Source organism: Hipposideros armiger, unplaced genomic scaffold (genome assembly GCF_001890085.2).
Source record: "Hipposideros armiger isolate ML-2016 unplaced genomic scaffold, ASM189008v1 scaffold_277, whole genome shotgun sequence".
Classification (NCBI taxonomy): domain Eukaryota; kingdom Metazoa; phylum Chordata; class Mammalia; order Chiroptera; family Hipposideridae; genus Hipposideros; species Hipposideros armiger.
In genome coordinates, this window is record NW_017731627.1 from 1,893,164 (window position 1) to 1,919,773 (window position 26,610).

At 55.3% G+C, this 26,610-nt stretch overlaps 4 protein-coding genes and 1 long non-coding RNA gene across 16 annotated transcripts in view; 2 read left to right on the forward strand and 3 right to left on the reverse strand.

Moving 5' to 3' along the window:
* Positions 1-6,063, forward strand: part of B4GALNT1 (beta-1,4-N-acetyl-galactosaminyltransferase 1) — a 7,413-nt gene extending 1,350 nt beyond the window's left edge. For 2 of the 5 annotated variants that reach the window (XM_019657676.1, XM_019657677.1), the window contains exons 2-11: positions 351-569; positions 1,118-1,282; positions 1,412-1,518; positions 1,991-2,031; positions 2,181-2,361; positions 3,374-3,472; positions 3,615-3,805; positions 4,279-4,419; positions 4,678-4,918; positions 5,501-6,063. In XM_019657676.1, the coding sequence (XP_019513221.1) occupies positions 352-569; positions 1,118-1,282; positions 1,412-1,518; positions 1,991-2,031; positions 2,181-2,361; positions 3,374-3,472; positions 3,615-3,805; positions 4,279-4,419; positions 4,678-4,918; positions 5,501-5,718 (1,602 nt within the window). In that variant the 5' untranslated portion in view covers position 351 and the 3' untranslated portion in view covers positions 5,719-6,063. Of the gene's footprint in view, positions 1-6; positions 570-1,117; positions 1,283-1,411; positions 1,519-1,990; positions 2,032-2,180; positions 2,362-3,373; positions 3,473-3,614; positions 3,806-4,278; positions 4,420-4,677; positions 4,919-5,500 lie in introns of those variants that run through there. The other 3 variants (XM_019657678.1, XM_019657674.1, XM_019657675.1) reach the window with 3 other exon arrangements.
* A 37-nt stretch (positions 6,064-6,100) lies between these two features.
* Positions 6,101-7,369, forward strand: LOC109390765 (uncharacterized). The gene is made up of 3 exons (XR_002125631.1): positions 6,101-6,189; positions 6,928-7,023; positions 7,134-7,369. It is a non-coding gene; the product is annotated as an uncharacterized LOC109390765 (long non-coding RNA).
* Positions 6,338-13,687, reverse strand: SLC26A10P (Solute carrier family 26 member 10). Its single transcript, XM_019657679.1, is given in 16 exon segments — positions 6,338-6,730; positions 6,732-6,844; positions 6,961-7,015; positions 7,108-7,190; positions 7,270-7,303; positions 7,439-7,552; positions 8,304-8,399; positions 8,489-8,566; positions 9,429-9,542; positions 9,644-9,791; positions 9,941-10,023; positions 10,882-11,034; positions 11,303-11,467; positions 11,645-11,802; positions 12,358-12,468; positions 12,925-13,687. Coding segments are annotated over 16 exon segments (1,899 nt in total). The 5' UTR covers positions 13,268-13,687; the 3' UTR covers positions 6,338-6,679.
* A 1,448-nt stretch (positions 13,688-15,135) lies between these two features.
* On the reverse strand, positions 15,136-22,245 carry ARHGEF25 (Rho guanine nucleotide exchange factor 25). 3 transcript variants are annotated; one of them, XM_019657645.1, is made up of 16 exons: positions 22,061-22,240; positions 21,662-21,767; positions 19,205-19,419; positions 18,987-19,082; positions 18,828-18,904; positions 18,573-18,639; positions 18,280-18,383; positions 18,026-18,095; positions 17,827-17,916; positions 17,638-17,730; positions 17,401-17,451; positions 17,128-17,205; positions 16,725-16,925; positions 16,396-16,576; positions 15,895-16,106; positions 15,136-15,599 (listed from the first exon to the last, which is right to left on the reverse strand). In XM_019657645.1, exons 1-16 carry the CDS (start codon positions 22,157-22,159, stop codon positions 15,489-15,491), a joined length of 1,851 nt encoding a protein of 616 aa, XP_019513190.1. In that variant the 5' UTR covers positions 22,160-22,240; the 3' UTR covers positions 15,136-15,488. The 3 variants fall into 3 exon arrangements, with proteins under 3 accessions (XP_019513190.1, XP_019513191.1, XP_019513192.1); XM_019657646.1 differs by lacking the exons at positions 21,662-21,767; positions 22,061-22,240 and adding an exon at positions 20,365-20,991; XM_019657647.1 differs by lacking the exon at positions 15,136-15,599 and having other exon boundaries at positions 16,003-16,106; positions 16,396-16,511; positions 22,061-22,245.
* Positions 22,246-22,566: 321 nt separating this feature from the next.
* The window catches only part of DTX3 (deltex E3 ubiquitin ligase 3), a 14,825-nt gene continuing 10,781 nt past the window's right edge, over positions 22,567-26,610 (reverse strand). Inside the window, exons 2-6 of one of the 6 annotated variants that reach the window (XM_019657656.1) lie at positions 26,094-26,158; positions 25,829-25,905; positions 24,725-25,454; positions 23,588-23,805; positions 22,567-23,248 (exon numbers count right to left, since the gene is read on the reverse strand). In XM_019657656.1, the coding sequence (XP_019513201.1) occupies positions 23,173-23,248; positions 23,588-23,805; positions 24,725-25,454; positions 25,829-25,857 (1,053 nt within the window). In that variant the 5' untranslated portion in view covers positions 25,858-25,905; positions 26,094-26,158 and the 3' untranslated portion in view covers positions 22,567-23,172. Of the gene's footprint in view, positions 23,806-24,724; positions 25,474-25,828; positions 25,906-26,093; positions 26,159-26,610 lie in introns of all 6 variants that reach the window. The other 5 variants (XM_019657657.1, XM_019657653.1, XM_019657654.1 and 2 more) reach the window with 5 other exon arrangements.

Consider the following 26,610-nt stretch of genomic DNA (forward strand, 5'->3'; position numbering starts at 1 on the left):
GGAGGGTGTAGTGTGTGGGGGGACATCAGCTGCTGTAATAAAGCGGTGCTCTTCTACTTATGCGCGGCCGCGTCGAAACCACCGCATCCAAAGGTCTCTTGCATCAAGATGCTGGGCCTCGGGTGCGAAAGGAGACGGAGATGCGGGAGAGGACGAGAAGAAAGGAGGCCGGGAGACCCAAGGCCTGGAGAGTGGGGGGAGGACTGGGGGGAACGATTCGCTAGGCAAATCCTGGCGCGCAAGATGTGGAGAGTGCCCTGGGGAGCGGGGTTGCGGGGTGTCAAGGGTCCACCCACACTTTCACTCCCCACCTTTCTCCCTCACCCACACACGCCTAACCGCCCACCCAGGATGCGGCTGGGCCGCCGGGCCCTCTGTGTGCTGGTCCTGCTGCTCGTCTGCGCCTCGCTGGGGCTTCTGTACGCGAGGACCCGGGACGCGCCGGGCCTTCGGACACCTCTTGCTCTGTGGGCGCCCCTGCAGGGACCCCCCAGGCCAGAGCTGCCAGACCTCATCCACGAGCCCCGCTACGCCCACATCCCGGTCAGGATCAAGGAGCAAGTGGTGGAGTGAGTGCCAGGAGTGGTGGCAGCAGTGCGTCACTCACTGGGGGGTGCTGTGGGGAGCTTTTGTTTCCTCCACTGCTGAGCTCTGATGCCCGGGTTTTCCCGACTGGTTGGGAGGCGGGGAGGGGGTTGAAGTAAGAGGTGGAGGGGGCTACTGAGTCTTGGGCTGGAGAAAAATCTGTCCTCCCTGAACCTTGTCATGGTGATGGGGAAGGGAGGGTGTGCAGTCAGAGGATGGCCTGAAAGACTTTCTGATGTCCTGATGATGTATACCTGAAAGGAGAATCCAGGAGGGGTCCTGAATGGTGGGTGGATATCTCAGAAATCCTAGCAACTGGCTCTATTCTACACCTCTGAAATCCAGATTTAGCAGATAGGTCATCCCCATCCGTGGTCCCTCCTCCTGGGGATTATCTGAAGAGCAGTGTTTAAGGGGACAAATATTGGGTGGGCAGGGTTGAAGGGCCAAGGTGTGGGGCGCTGTGTCAATGTTTTGTGGGATGAATGGAGGTGTATGGCTGGACTCTAATGACCCTTCCTCCCTGCTCCAGGCTGCTATCTGGCAACAACTGCAGTTGTGAGTCTAGTGTGGGGAGCCTTCACCTTCCCTTCCAGAGGCAGGTCCAAGCCATTGACTTCACCAAGGCCTTTGACCCTGAGGAACTGAAGGCTGCCTTTGCCTCAAGGGAGCAGGAGTTCCAGGCCTTCCTTTCAAGGTACCAGCAAGAAAGGAGGGCATGACTCTGCAGGTGGAGAGCAGTGGGAGGCCTGGAGGGGTAGGTGTGACAGGAGGGAGAGCCCCTCTCCCCTGACCTTCCTCTGTTCTCCCCCTCCACCACTGCCAGGAGCCAGTCTGCTGCTGACCAGCTGCTTGTAGCCCCTGCCAACTCCCCACTACAGTATCCCTTGCAGGGTGTGGAGGTACAGCCCCTCAGGAGCATCTTGGTGCCAGGTGGGGAGAATGGTCCCAGGGGATGACCTAAGCTGCTGTGGGGGTAGCAGAACCCAAGGTTGGGTTGAGAGGAATGAAGGAAGATTGGAATGGGAGGTGGGGGATTTCTGGTGAAAGGGGAACTTGAGGTCAGAAGGGGGCTCATGAAGTAGGAGATAGGAACAGAAGGGACTCGGGTTATCAGGAATTGCAGAAAATTTAACTGGGAAGGCTTGGGGGAAAGAATCTATTCTTTGCAGACTAATCAAAAGCTAGGTGGATAAGTAGGGCAGGCCATAAAAGAGCTACTGCTTTGTTGGGAAGGAGTTAAAAATCAGTTACACCATGACCCGGGCTTCATCCTGCAGTATACTCAGCAGCCTAAAGAGGGGATGGGTGAGAGGGTCTGTGTTGTGTGTGGTAAAAGCAGGGAAGAGAAAATGAGGAAGAATTCAAGACTGTCTGTGATTCTGACCCCTCCCCTTCTTTCCAGGGCTGAGCCTGCAGGCTGCTTCTGGTCTGGAGGTATACCAGGTGAGAAGAAACAGGAGGGCAGAGAGGCCAGGTGGGCATTAAGGGTGATGGGAGGGAAACAGGGCTGACAAAGGAGGGATGGAGGAATCAAAGAAACAAGAGGTCGGTCTGGGGGCTATAACTCTGCACTCTCCAATCCCCTTTCCCAGGTGAACCTGACTGCCTCCTTGGGGACCTGGGACGTGGCAGGGGAAGTGACTGGAGTGACTCTCACAGGAGAGGGGCAGCCAGATCTCACCCTCACCAGCCCAGGGCTGGACCAACTCAATCGGCAGCTGCAACTGGTCACTTATAGCAGTACAAGCTACCAGGCAAACACAGCAGACACAGGTGTGAGGCTTGGGTGGGAGGTGAGGGCAGGCTGGGTGAACACAGAGAACCCAGAAAAGCTGGAGCAGGCAAATGGCAGAGGGTGTGGGAGATACTAGGGCAATGGCCAGAGCTGCCCAGACATACAATGGGCATTTCAGCTAGGCCAGCAGGGCCAGAAAGGGAGAGAAGGGGCCTTTGTTCATCTGGGGCCAGAGCAGGCCAGAGCAGGCCAGAGGGAAATCCGAGCCTTGGGTGTGCCCCCTCTTCAGGCCAACCATGGGGGCCCCAGGAAGTGATGTGCCCCAGGAGCCAGAAGACTCATGCTCTACTCCCAGGCCACCACTTACTATTGGGCAAAGAGCTTTATCTCCCCAAAGCCCCCATTTCTCTTCTAGCAAAAGGGACATAACAGCCCTTCTACTTCTCTCCAAGGCTTGCTACACCAAACCTGCTCCCACTATAGGCCTTTGCGCTTGCTGTTCCCTCTGCCTAATATGCTCTTCCCCCAGATTTTTACAAGCTGGCTCCTTCTTGTCATTTGGATCTCAGCTCAAATGTCTCCTCTTTACTATCACATTACTTGTCTTATTTTCTATTCAACATTTACCAGTATCTGAAGTTTCTTATTTAGTTAGCCTAGAACCAGACTGACTAGGTTCCTATCCCAGCTTTGCTGCTTAATAATTGTATAAATGTAGCAAGTTACTTAATTTCTCTACACCTTCTTTTTCTGTAGTAAGAATCTATTTAATAAAGCTATTGTGAGGATTAAATGAGTTCATATATTTAAGCTAATTTTAAAAAGTGCCTGGCACATAGTAAATGCTCAATAAAGGTAGCCTTTAATTAAACCTTTTCTTGTCTTTCTCCCACCCATTAGAATGTAAGTTCCATGGGGGTAAGAACATTGCATTCCTCTTCACCAAGGCCTAGAAAGGTGATACATAGAGTAGGCACTTAAATATTGATTTACTGAAAAGAGAATGTTGTCACAGCCTTAAGGTCCACATCTCATATCCTTTCTTCTCAGTCCGGTTTTCCACCGAGGGACATGAAGCTGCCTTCACTATTCGTATAAGACACCCCCCCAACCCTCGGCTGTACCCACTTGGGTCTCTACCCCAGGGAGGTGAGGCTGGTGCATGCAGGGACTTGAATGCAGTCTGATGGGGAGCAAGTTGGGAGAGGGCTGCCCTGGGAGCAGATGTCTTCCTGCTCCTCACTCCTCACTCTCCTTGTCTGCACCTAACCCTGCCCCTCGCTGCTCCCAGCCCAGTACAACATCAGCGCTCTGGTCACCATTGCCACTAAGACGTTTCTTCGTTACAACCGGCTGCGGGCACTCATCGCCAGCATCCGCCGCTTCTATCCGACCGTCACTGTGGTCATCGCCGACGACAGCGACAAGCCAGAGATCATTAGCGGTCCCCACGTCGAGCACTATCTCATGCCATTTGGCAAGGTGAGCGGCGAGTGAGGCTGAACCACACGCCCGAGGACACCAGGAGGGGGCGCGCTTAGTCTGCAGTCTTCAGAGTGGTGATTCCAGATTACCTGCCCCCAAATCACTGGGGTGCCTGTTAAGTGTGAGGCTTTCTGGAATGTAGCTTCTGTGGGAGCAGGAATCATGCCTACCTTATCCGCGCTGCATTCTTAGAATGGTGATTAACCCTTATTGGGTACATGATAAATAGTTGAATGAAAGCACGCAGGAAATTAAACGCATTCCAAGCCCCTCCCCAAGAACACTGACTCAGTATCTCTCTCTGACAATAGGAAACTGCATTTCCCCCCCCCCAGCTCCCTGACATTTGAGCACTCGAAAATTTGAAGAGGGGCACCAGCTGTTGAGAGGGGTCAGGAGTGAGGCGGAAAGGTGGCAGAGGGGTGTGTCTTACCTCTGCAGCTTCACTAACCATACATACCCTTCCCCAGGGTTGGTTCGCAGGCCGGAACCTGGCAGTGTCCCAAGTAACCACCAAGTACATGCTATGGGTGGACGATGACTTCATCTTCACCGCGCGGACGCGGCTGGAGAGGCTTGTGGACGTGTTGGAGCGGACGCCACTGGACCTGGTAAGAGAGTGTTTGCGGGATGTGAGGTGGGAGAAGGGCCTCCAGGAAGTTAAGACCACAGCTGGGAAGACCAAAGCTGAGAGCAGTCCGCCCTGGGACAGGAGAGGACGAAGAAGCAGGGCCTGGGGGCCTATCTGGGTCCTGCAAGGGTGCCACTGAAAAGGACCAGGCAGGGGAACCGACTGCGGGCAGAGGGAGCGCAGACCTACTCCATTCCAGTCCCCGCCCCGACTGGAGCCCTCCTCCCACTTCTGACAGGTGGGGGGCGCGGTGCGAGAAATCTCGGGCTTCGCCACCACCTACCGGCAGCGGCTGAGTGTGGAGCCGGGTGCACCAGGCCGCGGGAACTGCCTCCGGCAAAGGCGCGGCTTCCACCACGAGCTAGTCGGCTTCCCAGGTTGCGTGGTCACGGATGGCGTGGTCAACTTTTTCCTGGCGCGCACGGACAAGGTGCGCGAGGTGGGCTTCGACCCCCGCCTCAGCCGCGTGGCGCATCTAGGTGAGTGGCCCTCCCTCCCAGCCGACCCCCAAGGACCCAGCGGGGTGCCGGGAGAGGCTCCAAGCTGCAAAGCGCCTAGGACAGAGGGTACTCCCCGCCCACCCTCCGTGGAGTCCATGGGCTGCCAGCCAGGGTCCCTAGGGCAGTTCTACGACATTTTGCCAAGACCTATGCTCCTGCAAGGGTCAGAGGGCCCACCTACAGGCCCGCACACCTTTTAAACCTTCACACCCAGCACAGCCACTGGGTCCACCTTGTACTTCCTCACCACTGTCACTGCCCCTCTACCCCACTCCCAAACGCTTCCCCTGGTTCAGACCACCTCTGAGCAGCCCATTCAGCATTTATTGAACCTCTGGGTGGGTGAGTAGGGGGTTTCCTTTTCAGAGCACAAAGTTAAGTATATTGACTCCATTTTGTACAAGAGTAAAACAAAGACCCAAAGGGGTTAATTGACATGCCCAAGGTCCTTAGAAATGCCGTCTTTGCATGCGCACCCCAAATCTCAGTTCTCCCTTACAGGATGGCCTTCTGTACCCTCAAGACCCTTCATTGTGTACTCCCCCTTCCCTCCACCCCCAGAATTCTTCCTGGATGGACTTGGTTCCCTTCGGGTGGGCTCCTGCTCCGATGTCATTGTGGATCATGCATCCAAGTTGAAGCTGCCTTGGACATCAAGAGATGCTGGAACAGAGACGTATGCCCGGTACCGTTACCCAGGGTCACTGGATGAGAGTCAGGTGGCCAAACACCGCCTGCTCTTCTTCAAACACCGGCTGCAGTGCATGACCTCAGAGTGATGGCCACTTGGGACCTTCCAACTGTCAGGCTGGGCCTGCCTCCTTGTCCCTGCCGGGAATTTCTATCAAACCCACTACCCTGTGAACACTCCACTGACTGTCCTGACCCCCCTTCAGAACCCGATTCCTAATAGGGGCTTGTCCTGGTGACACTCCTCCTTTCTGTGAGTGCCCAGGGGCGTGATGGAGCCATAATTCGTCCCACAGCCAGTGCCAAGTCCTCCCCCGACCCCTTATCATGGAGGTGGGGGTCGTTTTCCAAGTGCCAAAGAGCCCATGGGGACTCTACGAACCTAAAGTGGAAACACTTATCTCCTGGGGACCGAGGGGGTGGGGAAGCCCTCAACAAGTATTCCCAGGGCTCTGCTCCCCTCCCCCATCTCTGGATCCAGGACTCTGCGCAGGCTGCAGCCCCACCCATATGGAAAGAACTGGTGACTGGAGCTGGGGTGAGGGCTGGTGAACACACAGGTGAAAGACATTTTTAGTTGTGTCTCTGCAATGCTGTCGGCATGGAGGAAAGGGCACCAGGGGCGGGGCCCATGTTATGACACCCAGACTCACATTACGAATGCCAGAGTATCTCAGCTTCATTTTATTAGTTACATTAAGTAATGGGGCCATGGCCCTCCTCACACACATTGTTGGGGCTCTCCATATTCCAAGTGCCCAGGTTATACCCACACTGTGCAAGTCTTTGGACCAGTGAGCTCCTGGAAAACGAAAGAGACATGTCAAGAAGATTAGGACCCCCCCCCCAAGATTTGGCCGTCTTCTGAGGGGCACACCACCCCTTTTGGGACCTTTAGTTCCTCAGTTCTTCACCCATAGCGGGGCCCATTCTCCCTGGTTTAGTCAGTCTTAAGTCAACTGCTCATTTCATCCCCACCCTTCCTCCATCTTCCTCCTCAGCCCCCTTCCCAAATCCCTCTGTCTGGACCTTCAGCCTCTGATTCACACCTCACTTGCCACAGCCCAGCACCTCCTGACTTCTACTTGTGTTGCTACTACCCCCTCACCAGTCTCTCCAGGGCATGAGCAGCTGCATCCTGGACACTCACAAACAGCTGTTCTGGGGTCACTCTGTCCAGGAGTCCTGCCTGAGTCAGTGTTCCCAGCACTGAGGCTGTGTGGAGAGGGGGTCAGGCTTTAGGTCCTAAGTCCACACTGTGCCCTCTTCCTTCCCACAAGTGTCTGGTCATTTCCTAGTCTCCAGGTCCCTCCATCTTCCACACCTCTCACCATTACATTGAGCCAGGAGAAGGTGGATCCCAGTATCTCGACATCGGCTGGCCAGCTGCAGAGGTGGGGCAGAGGGTTAAACCTTACATCAGAGAGTATGCAGGGAATTATAAGGGGGCTTTCTGTTCAACCTACCCTCTAGCTCACCTGTACCACTTCTCTGGCCCCAGCAGCATCTGCAAAAGTGACACCACTGCAGTCTAGGACCACCACTCTGACAGGCTCAGCAACTAGGACGGGAGAAGGCAGAAGTACCCAGATGCCTCCATGAATCACGCCCACATCTACCTCCTTGTCATGTCATCTCACCTGCATTAGGTGGGCTATCTGTCTTTGGCATCTCCTATGAGTAGAGGGCAGTCACTACTTTGAGACACAAGCATGAATGTGCACCCCTTGAGCACAATGATCCCCCTCAGAAACCCATCTGCCTCCCACTCCCAGAGAAGCCATACTCCTCTTTGATCAAGGCCCTCACCTTGCCTCCTCCAAGCCCCAGATGCCACTCCAGGGTGCGGCGAAACTGTCCGCGGGTCCCAAAGTAGAGTGGTGTTGGATAGCTCAGGATGCAGAGCCCTGGGACCTGGAGGAGCTAAAAGGTCAGAGGGTCAGAGAAACATCCGGTTCTAATCCACCCTTCCTTCTTTCCTTACAGCCCACTCACCTTGTGGTTCTCTCTGAGTGGCCTGTAGAGCTCTGTCCCCTCAGCCAGTCCAAGGGCCAGGCATTGTACCCTAGGCAGGAAGCTGGGGTCAGACTCCCAGCCTGGCCTGGCTGGAGAGTCACCCCAAGCACTCTGCTGTCTCCCCTCCCCTCATCTCGACTCCCTTCATCTCTACTCCCACCTCTGGGTGCGGCAGACCACAGTCATCATGGAGAAGACCACACCTATGGCCAGGCCCAGGTCCACACTCAGGGTTACTACAGCCACCCATGTGACCATCCACACAGCCTGCAGGACATGCCCAAAAGAAATGTCAGGCCATCACTGCCAAGGATAGGGGCGGTGACTGCGAGGGCATGTGATGGGGAGGAATGGCCCAGGAGAAGGTAGAAAGAATGAGAGAAGAAAGGGACAGGATTGACCCAACAGGGGATACACACCAAATGTAATGACCCCAGACCTTGCAGCACCTGGGAAGTTACAAATATTCAGGTCTGAAGGGGTTCAAACCCACCCTTCACCTTGTTGCAGGAGGAAAGGGATTAGGAGGTATGCATCTTAGGGGTGGGTAGGTTGCAGAATTTAGGACCAGGACAATAGGCTTTGATCCAGGGCAGAGGTTGGGATGCTGGGGAAATGGGCAGGGGGGTAATCTGGGGGTAATGCTGCCATTTCTCACAAAGTCCATGCGGCTGATGCGCCATAGTTGTGGAAGTTCCTGCATCTGGAAGAACATCTGGCGCATGCTGGAAATGTTGATGCAGGCCAGGACAGCCTTGGGGCAGAGGAGATGAACTGACCACTCTGATATTCTGGAATATAGCCACCCCTCCCAGCCACACCCACGCTGCCTCTGCTTCTTACCTTGGGCAGATAGTAGAAGAAGGGCCCCAGCCACAGCAGCACCGACAGGACAACTATGCAGGAGAAGAGGCCTGCCAGCTAGAGGAAAGAATCGATGGAAGCAAAGAAGAAAGGGAACCTCATCCACCCTTGTGTGAAAGCTGGTCTCCCTTCCCACTTGGCCTCATCTTCGTTTTTGTTTTTATTTATTTTTATTTTTTAAGCTGAGCCATCCTGCCACCTGTTGGCAGCTCAGCGGCTGCTCGCTCAGGCCGGGCATCGAACCGCTGTTGCTCAGAGCTCAAACTCTTTAGCGAGCTCTTAGCCAACGGAGCCACTCGGCCGGCCCCATGGCCTCATCTTCATTGGACGTCTCCCTCCTCCCAAATCCCCTTCCACACAGATATTCCTCACTTCTCAACAAGCTTCTTGATATTCCGCTACTCATACCTACCTTTCTCCCCTTCCCCCAATTAAATGCCTCATTCGCCAGTCTCCCCTAAATGTAGTTCAAGGTCTCTGTTTTTGTAGCCCACCTCCATCTTAAAAGCCACTGCTGGATTACCCTAAAAGCATGCCAATCACATGCTTAGGGCACCAACGAAGTACAGGAAACCAAAACTATGAGGGGAGACTTTGATATGTAACATTTCTTTTTAAAAGAAAATGTCCTCATGGGGGGAAAAGATCAGAATTTTATCTCTTAAATGTATTTTCTAGTTTAGTATTGTTTTTATTTTGAACTACATATGGGGCACCATAAACTTTTTCAGTGCTTACAGTCTACGAAGTTCTCAATGGAGCTTTGTTCTCTTCTCTCCCTCCCCTCCCCTCACTCACTCTCCCTCACAGGTTCCCAGCCTCCTCTATCTATAGCTGCTACCTGTGTCTTCACCGCAACTACCATGCTGACCTGGATGCGCCCCCCGCCCTTCCTCCTCACCCAAGCACGCACTCTTACCTGTGTGTTCCCACCAGCGTCCACTAGTAGGCTGGTGGTGGCCAACGTGGCCGAGTTGGGAAAGCAAGAGAAGAGGGAAGAGATGAGGTTGGAGACGCCATGTGCCAAGAGCTCCTGGGGAGTACAGTGAGATGAAGAGGACAGAGACAAAGGCATGGGGGGAGTCACAGTAGGGAGCTGCCTCCTGAATGAGGTTGTCTCAGTCAGAGTCACACCTGATTGGAGTCAATAGTGTAGTTATACTTGTCTGCGTAGATGGAGGCCAGGGAGGCAGACACAGCAAAAGCAACCAGTGCAATAGGCAGCGAATCAGCCAGAATCCTGGGCAGCTCAGCCAGGTTGGGGAGGAGAGGTTGGGGAAATCTGGAAAGAGAGGGATATATGGTAAAAATGGGTAGGGTATAATAAGGATTATAGGGAAGACAGAGAAAAAGGGTAGAGCAGGACAAGAGAAGGTGTTGGGTGGGAGAGGTGTGAGAAGAAAAAGCTGTTATCGTTTCATTCTCTCTTACCCTCCGGGCAGCAGCCCCACTATTTGGACGTTATATCTTGTGTCCAGGGAAGAGGTGAAGCAGAGCACAGAGGCCAGAAGCACCTGGGAAAGAGAGCACATTAAGGCACAGGAGGAGGGCAGGCCAAGTGGCTCAGTTGGTTAAGAGCTCACTAAAGAGTTCAAGCTCTGAGCAACAGTGGTTCAAGTCCAGGCCTGAGCTGAGCTGCCACTGAGCTGCCAACAGGTGGCAGGATGGCTCAGCTGAAAAAAAAAAGGCACGGGAGGAAATGGGTGCCTTGGAAGAGGCTAAAAGAGCTCAACATGAGAGGATCATAATGCAGGATTGGGTGGTTGCAGGTGCCTAGCAACTGAGGGAGCTGGGATGTATTTTGGATGGGTGCCTGACAACTGATTTAGAGTGAAGGAGAGGAGGAATGGGAAAGAGGAATGATACATACCTGGTGCTGTGGAGAGAGATGGATAGGAGGAGTAAGAGGGGTTCCTATGAGGAATGTGGGTATCAGGAGGCAAAACCTAGCCATTCTAAGTAGGGAAGCTTGGTTATGTCTAGGGACATATAGGGTATCTGTGGAGACGTGGAACAATTATTTAGTTGGGAGAGAGAGAAATGTAGGTGAGCATGGGAAGGAAGATAAACTGAATTACGGTAAAGGGCTGGTGAGGAGAGAGACAAGAGTGGAGGTCTGTGGAGAGCGACACCGGAAAGGAGCACTGTAAGGAGGAAGAAAGCATTCTTAGAGGTCTAGAGACAAGTGGGAATGTGTGGGTGGGGGATTCCGGAGAGTCAAAGTGTTCTGGGAAGAGGCCTAGAAAAGTACACTTGTAAGCAGGACCTCTCGGCTGTGACCTCTCTGCATTCCACTAGGGGGCAGCAGCGGCCAGTTCCTACAGGAAGGGTCCGTGCAGTGCAGGGGGCCGGGAACCCGGAGCCATCCTCACCATGACGATTTCCCCTGGGATCGGGGTGGGTAGCCTGTCTCGGAATCTCACGTTCAATTCCTTGACCGGCACAAGCAGCGCCAGGCTGAGTGCAGAGATGGTCAGTTCGGCCGGACTGCTCCGGGGCAGTGCGGTCAGCACAGCGGCCAGCGTCTGCGGACGGAAGCGGTTAGCAGAGGGCCAGGTGCCAGGGGCGACTGTCCCCAGCGCGGATCCACCAGACCCTGGCAAGGCCCTCTCTCTCCCGGCTCCCATCAGGGCTTCCACCTCCACGGCGACCCTCACTCAAGCTTCTTGGTTCTAACCTCCTTTGCTCCGCCCCCGTCACACACTATCCCTCCACTTGTTCTTCCTTCGTTCTCGGGTTGCCCTCTTCCCGGGACCGCTAGAGGCCCCTTCTCCGCTGTTCTCCCACCCCCACCTTGAAGAGAGCGAAGCAGCCGATCTGGCGCGGGAGGGGCAATCCCAAAAGGCTCGGCAGCTGGGACACGAGCACGTGCAGCGCGGCCCCGCTGGTCAGCGCTTTAACCACAGGCTCGGACAAAAAGGTGGACAGGACGCCGAGCTGCAGAGCGAACATCCCCAGCTGCGTGGGAGAAGATGCGCAGTCACCACAGGAGGAGGAGCAGACCGCCAGAAGCGCAGTGCGCGCGCTTCTCGCGCACTTCTCCCGCGGAGACCTGCGCGGGAGACGTGTCCCACCCTCTCTCCTGGCCCAATTCTCCCGGGCCCCCAGCGTGGATCCTCCAGGGTCCTCCCTCACCATCAGCGCCCCGCTCCCGAAGGCCACGGCTGCAGCCGCCCCAACCCGCTGAGCATCCAACTGTTCCATCTCGATTCCACTCAGGTTCCCCCCGAGGGGTTCGGGCACCAGCCGCTCCACAGCCGAGCCAGTCATGAGACTGAGTACGGCAAACGTTCCTACGGCAGGGTGAACAAACGCAGAGATCACCAGCTGTGCCGCCCCGGGCGCGGTGACTGCACAGGCTCTCATCCCGAGTTGCTGCTGCCGGTATTACCCCGCTCCCCTAAAAGGCAGCTGCTTAGGTGAAGACCGCGCGGGCCAAGAGCCGGTGCAGCAGCTGGGAACCTATGGTGAGGGAGGTTAGGAGGGCACCAACTGGCAAAAACTGCCCCAAAACTGCATCACTGCCCCTTCCTGCAGACACCCCGTGGAATTGCGTGCCTCTTTGGGTGACCGTGGGCCTCTTCTCCCCTCTTCCAACTCTCAGAGATGTTCATTTTAACCAAATTTCATGGGGGAGAAAAAGTACGGGTAAAGCCCTACCTCTTTGCACCCACTCAAGCAGCCCCAACAAGCATTGCCTCGGTCACAGGGTCATGACAGGGTAGTGGCGGGGTGGGGGTGGGGGGTGAGGAGGGTAATAAGAGCTAGGGGGATTACAAGAACGAAAGCCTTAAACCCCTGCCCATGCTCACCCCACAGAGAAGGAGAGGAGTCACTGGGTCACTCACCTGTGGACAAATGTCTCCCAGTACCCAACAAGGTGTAGATGAGGACAGGAAAGAAAGAAGTGTAGAGTCCGAACACTGGGGGCACTGAGGTCAGGAGGGCAAAAGCCATGCCTAGGGGAGAAGTGGAAGGAAAGCTCTTCAGTTGGTGGAGGTACAGAGGGTGCCCAGCCCCCAGGACGCTGCCCCTTTCCTGCACTCTTAGAAGCTGGCATGGGGACGCTGAATCTTGCCACATGAGGGAACTGAGGGGTTAACGGGTCTCAGTAGGAGGTCGCTGGGCGTACAAGGTCACAGATCCGTGTCCGCCAGAGTCCTGGGTGGGGGGCGGGGGAGGGGCAGGCGTTGTGCCTCTCTCCAGTTCCCTGAGCCGGAACGTGCCCAAGACTTCTTGCAGGATTGCAGCAGATGAGGCGAACTGGGGGTGGGGATCTGATGGCGCTCCATAATCCTTACCCAGAACTTGGTCTCGGGTCCCTGTCTCCAAACCCTCAGACACACTAAACCACTACCTCGTTCCCGGGTTCTCAGTACCCCGGCCCCTGACAGGCTAGTGTTGGGGCGGCTCACCCTGGGGCACGTGCACGATGCCCACGGTCAGTCCGGCCACCGCATCCCCAAGCAGCCAGGTCCGCCAGCGGTAGTGGGGCAGCCAGCGTAGCGGGGGCAGCCGCGCCAGCAGCAGGCGCCACGCCCCCGGTCCGGAACAGGCGCGGGCCCGCTGCCTCCACAGGCTGCACAGGCGGGACCAGCGGGGCTCCGCGAGTAGCTCCGGCTCCTGCTCTGCGCTCCCGAAGATCTGCTGGAACCGAGCCTCGGTGAGAGGTTCCCTGAGCTTGGCGCCCAGAGGGGACTTAAGGTCGGAGACCTCTCCCGGGCGTGAGCAGGTCCTGGCTCCCAAAAGCCCACTCATTTTGCCCTTGGCCACCTCCAACTCCGCCCAATCTTAAATACCCCTCAACCCGCTAGCCTCGAGTCCCGCCTCCAAGAAGCAGGGTCCAATCCCGCCCTGGAGGGCGCTCTCTCTTGAGACCTTCTACCGGCAGGAGGGAGCTGCTTCTTAGGGAGGGTGCGTCTCTATATTAGGCGTTTCCTCACAAATCCTGGGCCTAATCGCACGCTCTGGAGCCTGCCATGGGCGGTGGCTGTGGATAGGTGTAGTGACCAGAGAGATAAGCCAAAAGACAAGAACACCCTCAATCCCCAATCCCCACTATTTACCACTCTTAAGCCTTTTCACTCTGCGCCCCTTTAGTCCGGATTCCTTTTGAATCTGCACTTTGGGCCAAGACTGAAGCTGGCTCCTCTGGGGTTACTGTTCATTCCCAGAGCCTCTGTATTCCCCACCTGGGCAAGAAAGTTCAGCGTGGTTCCCACACCAGTCCCTCCCTGCCCCCCCCCCCAAATCCTCTCAGGACACAGGTTGCCTCCAAGAAAGTGTTAAGGGGGTCTGTTGGCCTCAGCAGTTTCACAAACCACTGAGATGTGAAGCAGCTACATGTATTGGACAGGATGACAGAGAACCACCACCCCACACCTCTCACCTCTGCAGGGAGAGGTTGGGCCTAAATCCCCCGATCAGGGCCTTAGGGGAAACACTGAATTGATAGGAAATTTTTATTTTATTTCTTAGAAGCCAAAAAACCTGAAGCACTATTTATTACATTCAAGTGCAATTCACAAAGTAGGTATTCAAAAGCACATTTGTGGTTAAATTAAGTACAAAAAGGTCACCCACCCACCCACCTCATGTACCACGTTCCCTAAAGAAATACAAAGGTTCTGAGCTCCAGAAACGTGCTATTTGTCCCATCCCCTCCTCCATTCACAAGAATCCTTAGCACCCCTCCCTATAATCCTCTGGTCCCCAGTCCCTGACCCCAAAGCCCTGGGGGTGGGGTACAGTGAGGGTGGGTCTCCCCTCTTCAATTCCTCCTATTGTTCCCCAGAAGTCTTATCTGGGCTGTACGTCCTGTCTCCCTCCTTATAGGTCCCTCCCCCCATTGTCAGCCAGAGGGACCTCAGGCCCACAGGGAGGCTCCAGCTCCTCCTCACCCCCCTATCCCAGCAGTCTATTGTCTGCTTAGGAAGCCCAAGTACACGTGACCAGGCCCAGGGGACGAATGGACACTGAACACACCGATGCCAGAGGACCCAGGATAGGGCATCTGGACATGGATCTCTGCAAGTTTGGCTCTCTCTGTCCCAGGGGTTGTCCCAGAAGTTGGGAGGGGTGAAGACCCCTTCTATTTTTGGGTCTATGGCTTGAAGAGGAATCCATTCCTGCTCAGTATGGATATGTCTTGGGACCTCACAGAGAGCAAAAATAAGAAGACTCAGAGCCAGAAGGGGCCACAGCCCCCAGCATCCTCTCCGCCTTCCCATTCTCCCTCAGCTGAACAAGGAAGCTTCAGAAGGAAAGGTACATTGGGTATTTGGGTGTTGGAGGGATGGTGGGAAATCAGACTATACTGAGCTTTCCTATGAGGTTTAGAACAGAGGTCAGATGAGAGGGAAAAAAGGGCTGGGTAAAAGCGGGGGATACATCAAGGATCTAGGGGTTTGCCAGTGGCCTCAAGCTTCAGGTCTGGACTGAGATGATGCAGCTGCAGATGAGGCACAAAGCTAGCCGAGTCTTTTATCTTACACCCTGTGCCCTTCTCCTGTCACCAGACCCCTCCTCTAACTGATTTGAGAGGCCAGCTAAGCTCTTCCTTACAACTTCACCCCACTTACCCCTACCACAGCCTCCCCTTCCCTCTGCCAAGACAGCAGCCCCAGTTGATATAACAAAACTTTTATTCTCAGAAAACAGAAAAAACAAAATGAAAAACAAAACCAATAATTTCTATCTGGCCCTTGCCCCAGCCCTCCCACCCACCCACGTATCCTCCTTCAGAGGGAACCTGTGATGCATGCATAGGGGTGGGAGCTGAAGGAACCTGTGTTCCTGGAGCAGAAAGAAGTCCTTTTGAGTCTAGGTACCCTCCTCCAAGTTGACACCACTCCCAGCCTTGCCCACCCTCCAGACACACCTAGAGGGAGGAATTCTGGGGTGGTGCCAGAAGGATTGCCCTGAAGTTCCTTGGGGAAGAGAGTGGCTGAGTCAGCGCCACCCCCATGGCCTTCACCAGTTACAGCTCATCTTCATCCAGCTTGGCAAGTCTGGCCTGGCAGGGAGGAGTGTTTGGAATTGGTGGAACTGGAGGAGAGTCACGAGGAGTCTGGGGGATGTCACTGAGGGTCTGAAGAAAAGACTCAAGTTGGAGGATCAAAAAAGTTCAGGAATCCAGCCCCATTCCTCTCTCTTCAGTGTAAGCCCCTAGTGAAGTCACCTCCTGCTAGACATCTTAGATTACCTGAGACCATCAGTTCAAGTGGAGGGGGGAGGGTAAGAGATAGAAAGTAGGAGGGGCAGACAGACAAAGGGAAGGTGGTGCACGAGAGAAATGATACGGGGGAGAAGGGTTTGGGGAATCCCAGAACAAGAGAGGCCTTCCCTATTCTACCCCTACAACCAAGGAACACCCTTCTTCGTACCTGTGTGTCCAGGGGCAGGGGGGCTCTAGCCACCTCCCCTTTGGGTAACAGCAGCAGGGAGGGGAGAGAGCCATTGATGGGTGTGCGTGTGCTGACCTGGGCCCGGTCTCCAGGCCGAATTCTCCCAGGGCTTCCCACCCCAGGCCCTCCTGGCCGCCCCAGGCTGTTGGTTTGGCTCTCACGTCTCTGGTACTCAATGGGTGACTGCAATGCTGAGGCAAAGAGAAGAACAGAAGAAGGGTTACAGCAGTGACAGGCCCTGTCCTCCAGGGCTCTGCTCAGGTCATCTTCCCATTTTGCCTTCCAAAGGACTGTCATCCATGTAAACTGGACCTTAGGAGATTCTGAGTTACCAAATCTTGAGGTAGTAGTGGAAAATTGGGGATAGGGGACAAGGAGAAGCCAGGGGTCAGAGGGCAGGGATGGGAGATTGGGCGGTGAGGGATTCAGAAGGTCAAAGGGCTGAGGGAGCATGCAGGGGAGGGAGGGTGAGAGCTTCACCATTGAGGAAGTCCCGCTGACTTTCCAGGATCTGAGCCACTTGCTTGATCCAGGCCTGACTGACTGCAGGGTCTGCAGTCTGCAGGACATAGCGCTGGATCCCACCCTCTGGCCCTCTGGAGGTCAGAGCAAAGCGGCAAGGGTCACCTTGGAGGTTCCCCTCCAGTCCAAGGCAGCTCACCTGGATTGGCAAATAAGAGATAGCACCCCCAAATTCTTCAGGCCCTCTGGTTTCTGCCCCCCCTCCAAAAAAATCCAAGAGCCAGACATCCTCTCAGAGGCCTCACCCCTTCCCAGTTAAGACTCCTCCCTTGTAGCCCCCTCCCCACCTTGATGCTGCTCTTGTACACATATCCAGGCTGTGTTCCACCTCGAACTCCTCCTCCCAGGGCCTCACTGAAGATGACAATTTGCTCAAAGAGGAAGACACGCCGCTCTCGACCCCGGGAAGAGAGAAGCCCCCCAGCTTCAGGCTCCGTGACCCAGAATGTGTCCTGGCCCAAGAGCTTCCCCTGAGCAGTCAGTTTGCCCTAGAACCAAAGGATAGTGGCCTTCAAGAAAAAACAAGAAGAGAAAAGGGGCAGCTCTCTCCTCCTCCCTCCTTCCCCTGACACTCCCAACCAACCATGGGGTCAGCACTAGGAGAGAGAACAATTCCCCATAAGGACTTCCTGAGGATTCAACTGGGGCAGAAGAGCACTGGGCCTCCAGCTTCCTGCTCCATCCCCATACCTCAAACCCCCGCAGCCTCCCCAGCGTCATCATGTCATTGCAGCGCCTGGGCACGAAGCACATGACTTCCACAGCTCGCTGGGATGCAGGTGAAGAGAGGAGTGTTGTCATTGTTGGAAAGAGGCTTCCAGAACATGTTTCAACCCCCAACTCCTCTCCCCCTAAAATCCAGACAGTTTCACACCACCCAAGGAGCTGGGTGAATCCAGAAGACTAAGAAGATAAGGTAGATAAGGTATGTGGTGTGTTCCTGGAAGACCTGGGAGTCCTCACCTCCAGCTCTGCAGTATCCATCCCTGCTCTACTGTAATACTTGAGAAAATCCTAAGACGCAGAAAACAAATGCTAATGTAAGTCATGAAGATATCCTAGGAAGCTCTCACATCCTTCCCCAAAAACGCTGTTGAAGACCCCCAGGAAGTCTAGAGGGAGCCTTCGGAAGCCTGGGGAGATGAATCAGGAAAGGGCTATCCCAACCAGCTGTGTACCCAGAGAACAGGTGGCCCTGACCTTGAGCAGCAGTTGGTATTTCATGATCCTCTGCACTGGTTTGATGAGGAGGTCATTGAGCTGCAGGCGGTGCCCCAGCTGCTGCCGGAGCTCCTGGGGACAGGGACAAGGATAGGGTGGTAACGCAGCCTGGAAAGCCTGCTCTTGACGATTCTGTCCCTCTTTCCCCAAGGCACTTCAGCCACTGACCTCAAAATAGCTGTCCCCAAATTCTGACACCACATGCTCTGATTTGGGCTTATTCTGACAGTATACCACATACATATGCAGCCGGCGCTCCTAATGGGTAAAATTTAAGAACGAGCTGGTGGATGAGGAGGGAGAGCACATCTGCAGAGAGCCCCACCCAATTCCCAAGCCCCTCCCCCATCCACCCTCTCAAGCCTACGTGTTTGATGAATAGCTGAGCCAGCCAATCAGGATCCTTCAAACAATGCTGTAGCTCCCCTAAGAAATAGCTGGAGGTGGCAGAGAAAAAATTGGTTAAATACTCAGACCCCTGCAATTTAGGGTGTCTGCCCTTGTGGTGTTCCCCATGGAGCCTATCCAAACATTCCTCAGGCAACAATAGGCCCATGAGTGGGACACAGAGACAACCAGACATAAACCCCTCCCCCTTGCTCTCAGGGCTCCACCACTCACTCTCTATGCCACTCGTAGATTTGCTGGATGTTTCCAAACACAATCCTGTCACGGCCTCGAAGACTCTCAGGGACCCCCTGGGCAGCCATGGTGGCCATGTAACCCTGTGGAAAGTTTCGGGTGGGAGCAGAGGTGTATGGGGCCAGCTTTGGTGGGAACACCCGCTCCCAAGAAGTCCAGGATGTAGGGGGGACTGGGGAGGTGGGACAGAGGAGCATCAAGGCATTTCTTAAAATTAGCCCTGGTCAGAATGAAAGGGCTAGGCCAGGGCTGTGAAGGGAAAAGTGAACTACCTCCACAATCTGCCCCAAGTCGTCCACATACATTTTCTCTGTCTCTACCAGTTCACTGAGGACATACCTGGAAAGAAAGAAGGAGTGCACAACCTTGGTTTAGCCACTTCCTTCCTCCTGGACAAGAAGCCCAGTCATTACCACAGTCAATCTCAGAGGAAATTCCAAGTCTCAAATCTAAAATGTGAGGGACAGTCCCCTGGAATTTGTGCAGTCGGGGGAAAGGGGTGGAAGGGAGAGTGTGTGGACACTCACATACTCCTTTCCAGAGCCTTCTGTTTCTGTTCCTCCTCACTCTTGGGGACTTGGGACAAAGTCTCCTCCTCAGGTGGCTGGAAAAGAAGGAACATCCTAGAGTAAGCAAATGAATGCTTCTTGGGTGAGGGGAGCTACTCCAGACCCATTTCTTCATACCTTCATCTTATCTTCAGGGCCTTCCAACAGTGTGGTCAGCAGGGTCAGTTCTTGCAGCTCCTCTCCTGTACCTAGAGCTGGTTCCAGCATCCAGTTCTGGGGGCCAGAGGTCAGGAACAGTAGCTGTCTCTCCCCAATGACCAACAGATCCCAACCTGTTCTCTCTCCCAGTGTCTTTCATGGCTGTCCTACATGTTTCTGTGGTACTCCCTGCTCACCTCATATGGTCCAGCCTGGCCACCATCTGCCTCAGTTTCCACAGTGAGACAATGTTTGGAGTGATCCAACCATCTTCTCAGGCCGCTGACTGGCCCTGGGGGCCCCGGGGAACAGGGGCCAGAGCTGAGGCCAGAGCTGGGACCAGAGGGGGCAGCCAGACCGGAGGCAGCTGAAGCTGAGATACTCCCCTCACTGCCAGCAATGGAATAGGATTCTAATGGGGTGGGGAGGAAGAAACGGGTTGATAGATATTGCTCCAGATCCAGACTCAGGGTCCCTAGGAAGCTCCCAGAATCTCCTTTCTATGATGCTCAGCCCCTCCCCCAGGGCTCACTCTCTTGCCATCCTCATCTGAGTTGGCCAGGATAGAACATTTTACCAGGGCACCCTTGGGAGGAAGGACAGTAAACACCTAGCTCCCCAGGCCTGGAACCCCAGTAACATGTGGAGGTTCCCCCATATCCTGAGCATGGCACAGATATGGGGGTGGGGGCAGCCATCTGGGCAGACACTGAAAGCTGGGGGTGGCCATCTGCTCTCCTACAGCCCTCCCCCTTCCAATGGGTACAGACCATTCTCTGAGAAGGGGGGAGTGAAGAACCAAGAGCTCATCTGCCACCCCCAGACCCCTCCCCCATCAGTTGCAGTAATCTCTATAAGCAAAGAAAAGACTTCCACAGCCCACTTCCCCAACATGCACAAACTCAATAGAGGGGGCAAGCGATAAGTCACCAGGATTATCTTTGGCTTGGGCTGGGGGACAGAGGAGCTATGATTTTTGAGAAATCCCCTGGTAGATCAAACTCATTCCTCATTCATCCATCCCCTGTCCTTCTTTAAAGCTGAAGTAGATTCTCAGCAAAAGGATTTGAGGGAAGATGTGGTTCTAGGCCTAAGGGCCTAGATGTGGATGGGATTTTCTCATACCCAGTTGACCACAGGAAAGAGAAGAGTCCCCTGCCCCTTCCCCAATTTCCTTAACTTGAACTGATACAAATTTTGAGGCAGAAGGGATCTTAGAGATCATCTATTAGGCCACTTTCCTGGGAAACACAGGTACCGTTTCCAGCTTCCAAATCCCTAGGGCCGGGGCACACAAAAGTCCTGAACCCTCAGCCCGCCCCGCTTCAGCACTGAGCCCTGGAGACCTCGCACTCACCACGTCCCCCCCGGGCGATGCAGCAGCCGCATTTTGCCAGCACTTTTCGGATCACATGGGGACAGGCACAGCGACCCCCCTTGTGCCCCCCCCGCATGGCGCCCGGGGCCCCCCGTACCCCCCACCCGGGCCGGCCATGCAGGGGGAATCACGGGGGGCGGGGCGGGGACGGCGCAGGGCGCACACCCCCCCTCCCTCCTACCCCGCTCCAGGCTGGGGGAGGGCGGGAGGGAGGGAACGGGGAAGGGGCGTCCAGGGGTAGGCGGAAGTCTGTTCTGGAGGAGGGCTGGGGGCTCTGCAGAGAGGGCGGCGCGGGGCCCGGCAGTCGAGCTGGGCGGGGAGGGTTTCCGGAACCCTGTCGGTGCGGGGCCCAAGGTCCAGATGTCCAGCGGGGAGGGGAGGGACGGTGGGGGAGGCTGGGCCGGGATGCGGCAGCCGCTCCAGCTACGTCTCCGGCCTCTGGGGTTGGGGGTGGTTCTAGGCCAGGCAGGGGAGAAGGCGGGGGCCGACTCCTCGAGTCACAGGCGCTGCGCGGGTCGCGGCGTAGCGGCGAGCCGAATAACAGGCCCCGCCGCGGTACTGTCGCGGGGAGGGGCCTCTGCGGCCCAGCTCCGCCCTCTCCCCCCTTCTGCCTGTGCCGGGTTCCCTCCCCAATCCCCCTTCCCCCAGGCACCACCACGTTCCCACTCCACGTCCTCAGCGCCTCGGCCCCTCCTCCGCAGCCTGGGTTCCCCCTCCCTCCCGCATCTCGGGCTCTGACTGCGGAGCGCTGGGGTGGGGGTTAAACGGGGCGTCGGGGGATCTGCCTGGGTCGCCCCTCGGACTCTGCGGTGGAGAAGGGCCGGGTGGATGCGGCCTTGGCCTGTGCTTAGATGTGCTGGGGTTGGGGCTGTCCCTAGCCACGCGAGGGTGGACAAGGACCACCAGTAGGGATGCGTGAATGGGGAGCTCTTTGTGGGGAACACAGCTCAGGTGCCGCCCTCTCACCGGACCCTTCTTTCCTCCAGGCCCCGGGACTCCAGCCGAAGCTAATCACCAATTAAGGCGAAGTCCTGGAGCCTGGGCTGGCGAGGGGCCAGGGGTGGGGCGCGGGGACACTCCGCCTGCGGGGGCTCGGGACTGGCTGGGCGGGGGACACACAACGGACTAGAGGGCGAGAAGAAGCTGGAGGTCTCCGCGATTAAATGGGTCTCATGCAAATTAGATGAGAACCTTTATGCTAATAAGAGCATTTTTTTGAATTCACCACTTTGCGCAGGATGACAAACTGTGCCCCACCCCATCGCCAGCTTCTTACCGGGCAGCGTAGCCCAAGCCGGGACCTCACGTTTGCGCTCCCCTCTCTGATCACCCTCCATACAGGCTGACTCTGGCTCGGTCCCCTCGGGTCCTAGGGGGCTTCTCTTTGGGGAAGGGATAGAAAGATCGTAAAGGAACGAACCCCTCCACCCAAGCCCAGCCTTGACCTCCCCCTTCCCCCCAGCTGTCAAAATCCACATTATTATAAAGGGGTCGCCAAGACTGGAGTGGAGAGAAAAGTTCACCCAGAACGTGGCTATGACCCTCTTAACGGAACTCTTGGATTCCTGCAAGTGCCCCGCAGAATTTCTTTTTGCGGGTAAACAGAGTTGTGGGGTGCAGCCCTCTTGAATACCCCAAAAGACTCCCAAATCCCACCAAAGTCGCCCTTTCTTACCCCCTCTTGCCCAGGTAGGGCGCATGCGCGCAACATGCCCCCCATGACCCCCAGTATCCGGTCAGTGCGGCCAGGGGCAGGGCGGTCCGGGGGCTTCATGCTGGACCCCTACCCAGCTCCAAGTTTCAGGGCCGAGGGGGCACGGAAGCTGGGGGGCTCTGAAGCCTGCGTGCGTCCGGGGAGTTGCTGCTGCCGAATCCGCCCCCTGCCCGGCTCCGCCCCTACTCCCACCCCAGCCAAACTTTTCAAAAGGGGTAGGGTTGTTCCTTCCTACAACCATAGTTCAACAACAAACCCCTCTTAATCCCGATTCCAAAATTGAAGCGTGACCCGGGGCTTCGCAGTGTTATTGTGGAGCCCACTAAGTACATGCAGTTTACCCAGGCCCTCTGCAGGCAGACTGGGGAGACCCACTGGGATTTCCTGATTACCACCCCCTTCCCCTTCTCAGCAGGTCCGCTCCCACCCTACCCCCACCCTGTCCACAGAACAGAACGGGTGTGGCATAGAGTTGCATATTTTACTTTATTTTTATTAAATTAAAAGCTACAGTCTGGCAGCGATTCCAGAACAGGGTAAGGAGGCTCTTTATAGGGGGCAGAGAAGAGCGGGTGAAAGACAGACTGACAGAAACAGACATAGGAAAGGACAAGGTTAAGGTAGCTGGGGAACTGCTTCTGAAGAACACACATGGCATGGCTCCCCTGCACAGAAGTTCAGCAGTCAACAGTATGGGGCGAGGGGCGTGTTCAAGAGACCTTCCCCATCCCACCCAGGTCCTTTCTCAGCTTAGTCACTGGAGCACAGCACATACCAGAAAAAGCCAAGGGCAACGGAGGGGGCAGGAAGACTGGGAGTATGTACAAGGGGAGGAGGGGAGCAGAGCTTTCCAGATCAGCATCTGTCAGAAGGGAGTGGCTCACACTGCACTGAAGCACTTGGCCTGTAGGAGACAGAGGAAGGGATTACCCCCTCCCTCTCTGAACTCCTTCCCTAGTCAGACAGGTCCCCTACTCTGTGGTGTGGGGGGGCAGAGGGAGAGAGGAGAACATAGGCTTCCGTTGGGTCCTAGTGGAAGAGAATGCCAGGGGCCTTGGCAAAGGGGGTGTCCTTCAGTCATCTGTGATACCCTTGGCTCTCAGCTCCTCTTGTACCCGGGTCAGGTAGGTGGGGTCCGGGTACCCAAACCTGGGAGCAAGAGAAATGTGAGTCAGGGTTAGCTGTTCGGCTTTACTCATATTACCCCAATGCTCACACTCATTCTGGGTACCCCACTGTGGCCCCGCTCCCCCTCCCCTAAGGTAATCCAAACCCAAGATAACTTAGCCCAATTATTTCTGTAGTTAAGCTGGTCACATCAGGACCAGGATGAATGTAGGAGAAACAGATGGAAGAGATGGTTGAATAGTTTGGGGGTGGTCCTCTCCAGTTAGGAGGCTCCCAGAAGGAGGGGGATGATGTTGTTCCCTCAGTGGAAATGGACCGAAGGGGCGGAGCCAAAGGAAGGGAAATGAAGGAGTGTCGCACAGCTGGGGTCCCCCTGTGCAGCTGGTCTTGTGGTGGATGTCATTCCAGGTGATGACATTCGGTCTTCCTGTGGTCATGGACGTGCCAATAGTGAAGGTGAGACGCTGGTCAAACGCCTTGCGAAACAGGGTCAGCACCTTGTTGCCCTCAGGGCAGTCCGGGAGGTAGGCCACCCGTGTGGTGCCTGGATACCGAACTCCTGGGTTTGGGTGTTCGGCCTGGGAGGAGGAGGAAGCAAAGTGGGCAGTGAGCAGCTGGGCATCTTAAGGCCATGATGCCAATGGAATATCACCCTGGCCTTCTGTCTGTGCATGCCCAGCTAATGCTGACAGGGCAGCGACAGGCTGACAGCCTTTCAGGGAAGGAGAGACTCTAGGGTCTGGGCAGCAGGAGCCTGTTTCTGGACAAAATCCTTATCGTTAAGAGTTCTTTCTCCCCATCTCAATCCCTCAAGTCTCAATTCAGCAACAAATGGATTTTCAGAAGTGATGGAAGTTAGCTGGTCCTTACTCTCCAGAAAACTCAGCAGAAATGTGAAGACTGAGAATAATTTATCTTTCAGCCTTCCCTTCTCCACCTGAAAACACTCCCAATACTTCTTGCACTGTCTAACCTGTTCCATTTTTCTATTACTCTTCTTCGGAGCTTTCTCATCCCTCTGCAAAGCAGAACTGGAAATTACTCTTTGTCAAGCAGGAAGACACCTGTAGGCTATTGAACACTTCTGTTTTAACCTTCCACTGTCATCAAGGTTTCCCTCTCTCATAAATCTGAAATGAAGCAACACTCGCAGCTCTGTTAGGAAGGTCAGATCCCTTCCTGCTTGTGCATGCCTGCACCTGAGCCGCCATCTCCACAGAATTCACCTCTGCCAAGAACAGTCGTTGGCATCCAAGTTCATCAAGGAAATAGTACTCAATTCCTTTCTTTCATACCTGTGCCTGGGGTCGTAGGGATGGAAAAATTGGGCCTCAAGGGGACCCCCTAGCTCCAGGGCACTGAGTGGGAAGGCATATTGGGAAGCAGCAAGACGGTATCACATCTAAGAAATACACTCACCCTCCCCCAACTTGCCTAGGTCAGAGAAGGAGCTTGGGGTAAAAACCAACGAGTAAGGGCAGGCTGCAGTCTCCTTACCCCCTGGACACCGGGTGGGAAGACATACTGGATGACGATGGTGCCATATTTCTCATAGCTGGGCAGTAGGAGTGTGGCGTCCTTAGAGACAAGCATCCTCCCGTTCTGGGGCTGGTTGCCCACCAGCTGCCCATAGAAGCGGCCACACATGGGGCAGGCCTTTTTCACCTGCAGGGCCCGGGTGATACAGCCTTCACAGAATGAGTGCCGGCACTTCTCCAATGTCTTGGCATTCTGGATCTCCCCCAGACAGATGGGGCAGGTGCTCTCCTGCTCTTCTGCCTCCTCCCGAAGGCGGGGAGGAAGAGGAGGGGGCAGGGGAGGAGGAGGAGGGGGAAGACCCCGTGCCCCTGGGGGCAGGAGTGGGGCTGCTCGGAGAGGGGGTGGGCCTGGGCGGTGCAGCTCAGGGTGCTCCCCCCCACCCCCCAAAGCCAGGCAGCCCATAAGCTCCCCCTGCCTCTGAGCTTTCTTCAGCTCTTTCTCTGCCTCTTTTAGCAGCCCCTTGAGAGCTTTCCGGGCCAGGTAGAGCCCATTGGGAGGGGCCGGGGGAGGGCCCTGTGGGGAAAGCTGGAGAACATAGATGTCAGAAGTCTCGCCATCTATGAGGATGGACACACGATGCTCCTCCCGAAGCCGGGCCAGCCGGGCTGGGGTCTCCTTGCTCAGGAAGTCCCACACAGGCTTGGAGACAGTCACTTTGTTCTTGCAGGTGCCTCCACAGGCTGCCATTCTGGACAGGACGAACGACACTGCCCCCAGGGTGAAAGGGACTCAGGGTGTGGGGGGGTCCCCATTTGACAAATATCAGTACTTCCTACTTCAGGTTCTTTTCCAACCCTAAATTACCTCTACTCTCTCAAAGTCCAACCTCCAACTCTTTCCCCTAAGTTCATTTTCTACCTCTTCTTCTCTTTCAAACCCCAGCACCCAGAGAAGAGCAAGAAGTTTCTATAACATTATTATTCTCACCTAAGCCAAGCATCAGCCTTGGTTCTCCATTCACTCCTCCCAAGATCACAGAAACACTCTGCCCCTCCCTCTCCCTGGGTGAAAACTGGGTTCTGTAAAAGGGAGGGAGACTTTTTGACCCTCCTTTTTGCTCACTTTGATCCTGAAGAGCTTAGAAATGGCATGCAGGCTCTCTGTCTCTCTCCCTGCTCCCTACTTGTAGGTGGTGTGACCTGGTGGGTGGACAGGAAAAGGAGGGTAAGTGAGAAACCCCTTTCCCTATTCCCACATGCCCCAACCCGGCAGCCCACATAACAGATGGGAACCTGGATGTAAATTACTGGGAATGGGATTACTTGAACATAGAATGTTGGAAGCCAATTTAAAGGCGCAAGTTGAGGTTCCCTCAGGAGGAAGATACCTGGAAAGCCCATGGACGATGACAGCAGCAGGAATCCCTCTATTTCCACACTCAGCTCACCAGGACTGGAGGGAGAGTAAAGGGTTATGATGACATATGTTACCATTTTCCCCAGTCTGCTCAGAAACAAAACAAAAACTTCCATTTCCTCTTCTTCTCTCCTGCAGAATTCCATCCCCAGCCTCTACCCAAGTTGTTAAAGAATTTCAACATGCTAACTTTCCTCTTTTCTTCCCCAGGTCTGAGGCTCTCAAGAATCCTAGAGCACAGGTAAGTCAGGGAGGGGAAAGCCCACATAGGTGAAGGTCTTTCTTTCCACCTCCCTCAGATCACATGGACAAGACTATTTCCTGTGCTCCCCAACTCCTTGCCCTGCTCCATATTCCCGAATAACTCAGCCCCTATTGCTGGGGAGCCTTCCTTAAGAGCCAAACCAGTCCCTTCTGCTGAAGTCTGTTTGGAATGCAAACTAAGTGGCAGCAGCCCCTGCAATAACAAAGTTCTCACTGTCACCTTT

Excerpts from the sequence above, each read along its gene's own strand:
- ARHGEF25 (XM_019657645.1), bottom strand. The coding sequence starts at position 22,159 with ATGAAGCCCCCGGACCGCCCTGCCCCTGGCCGCACTGACCGGATACTG. Across the intron at positions 17,206-17,400 it reads TGGATACTGCAGAGCTGGAG|CGAGCTGTGGAAGTCATGTG; the intron begins GTGAGGACTCCC and ends CCTGCATCCCAG. Across the intron at positions 15,600-15,894 it reads CCCTGCCCCTGGACACACAG|ACCCTCAGTGACATCCCCCA; the intron begins GTACGAAGAAGG and ends TCTTTTCTTCAG.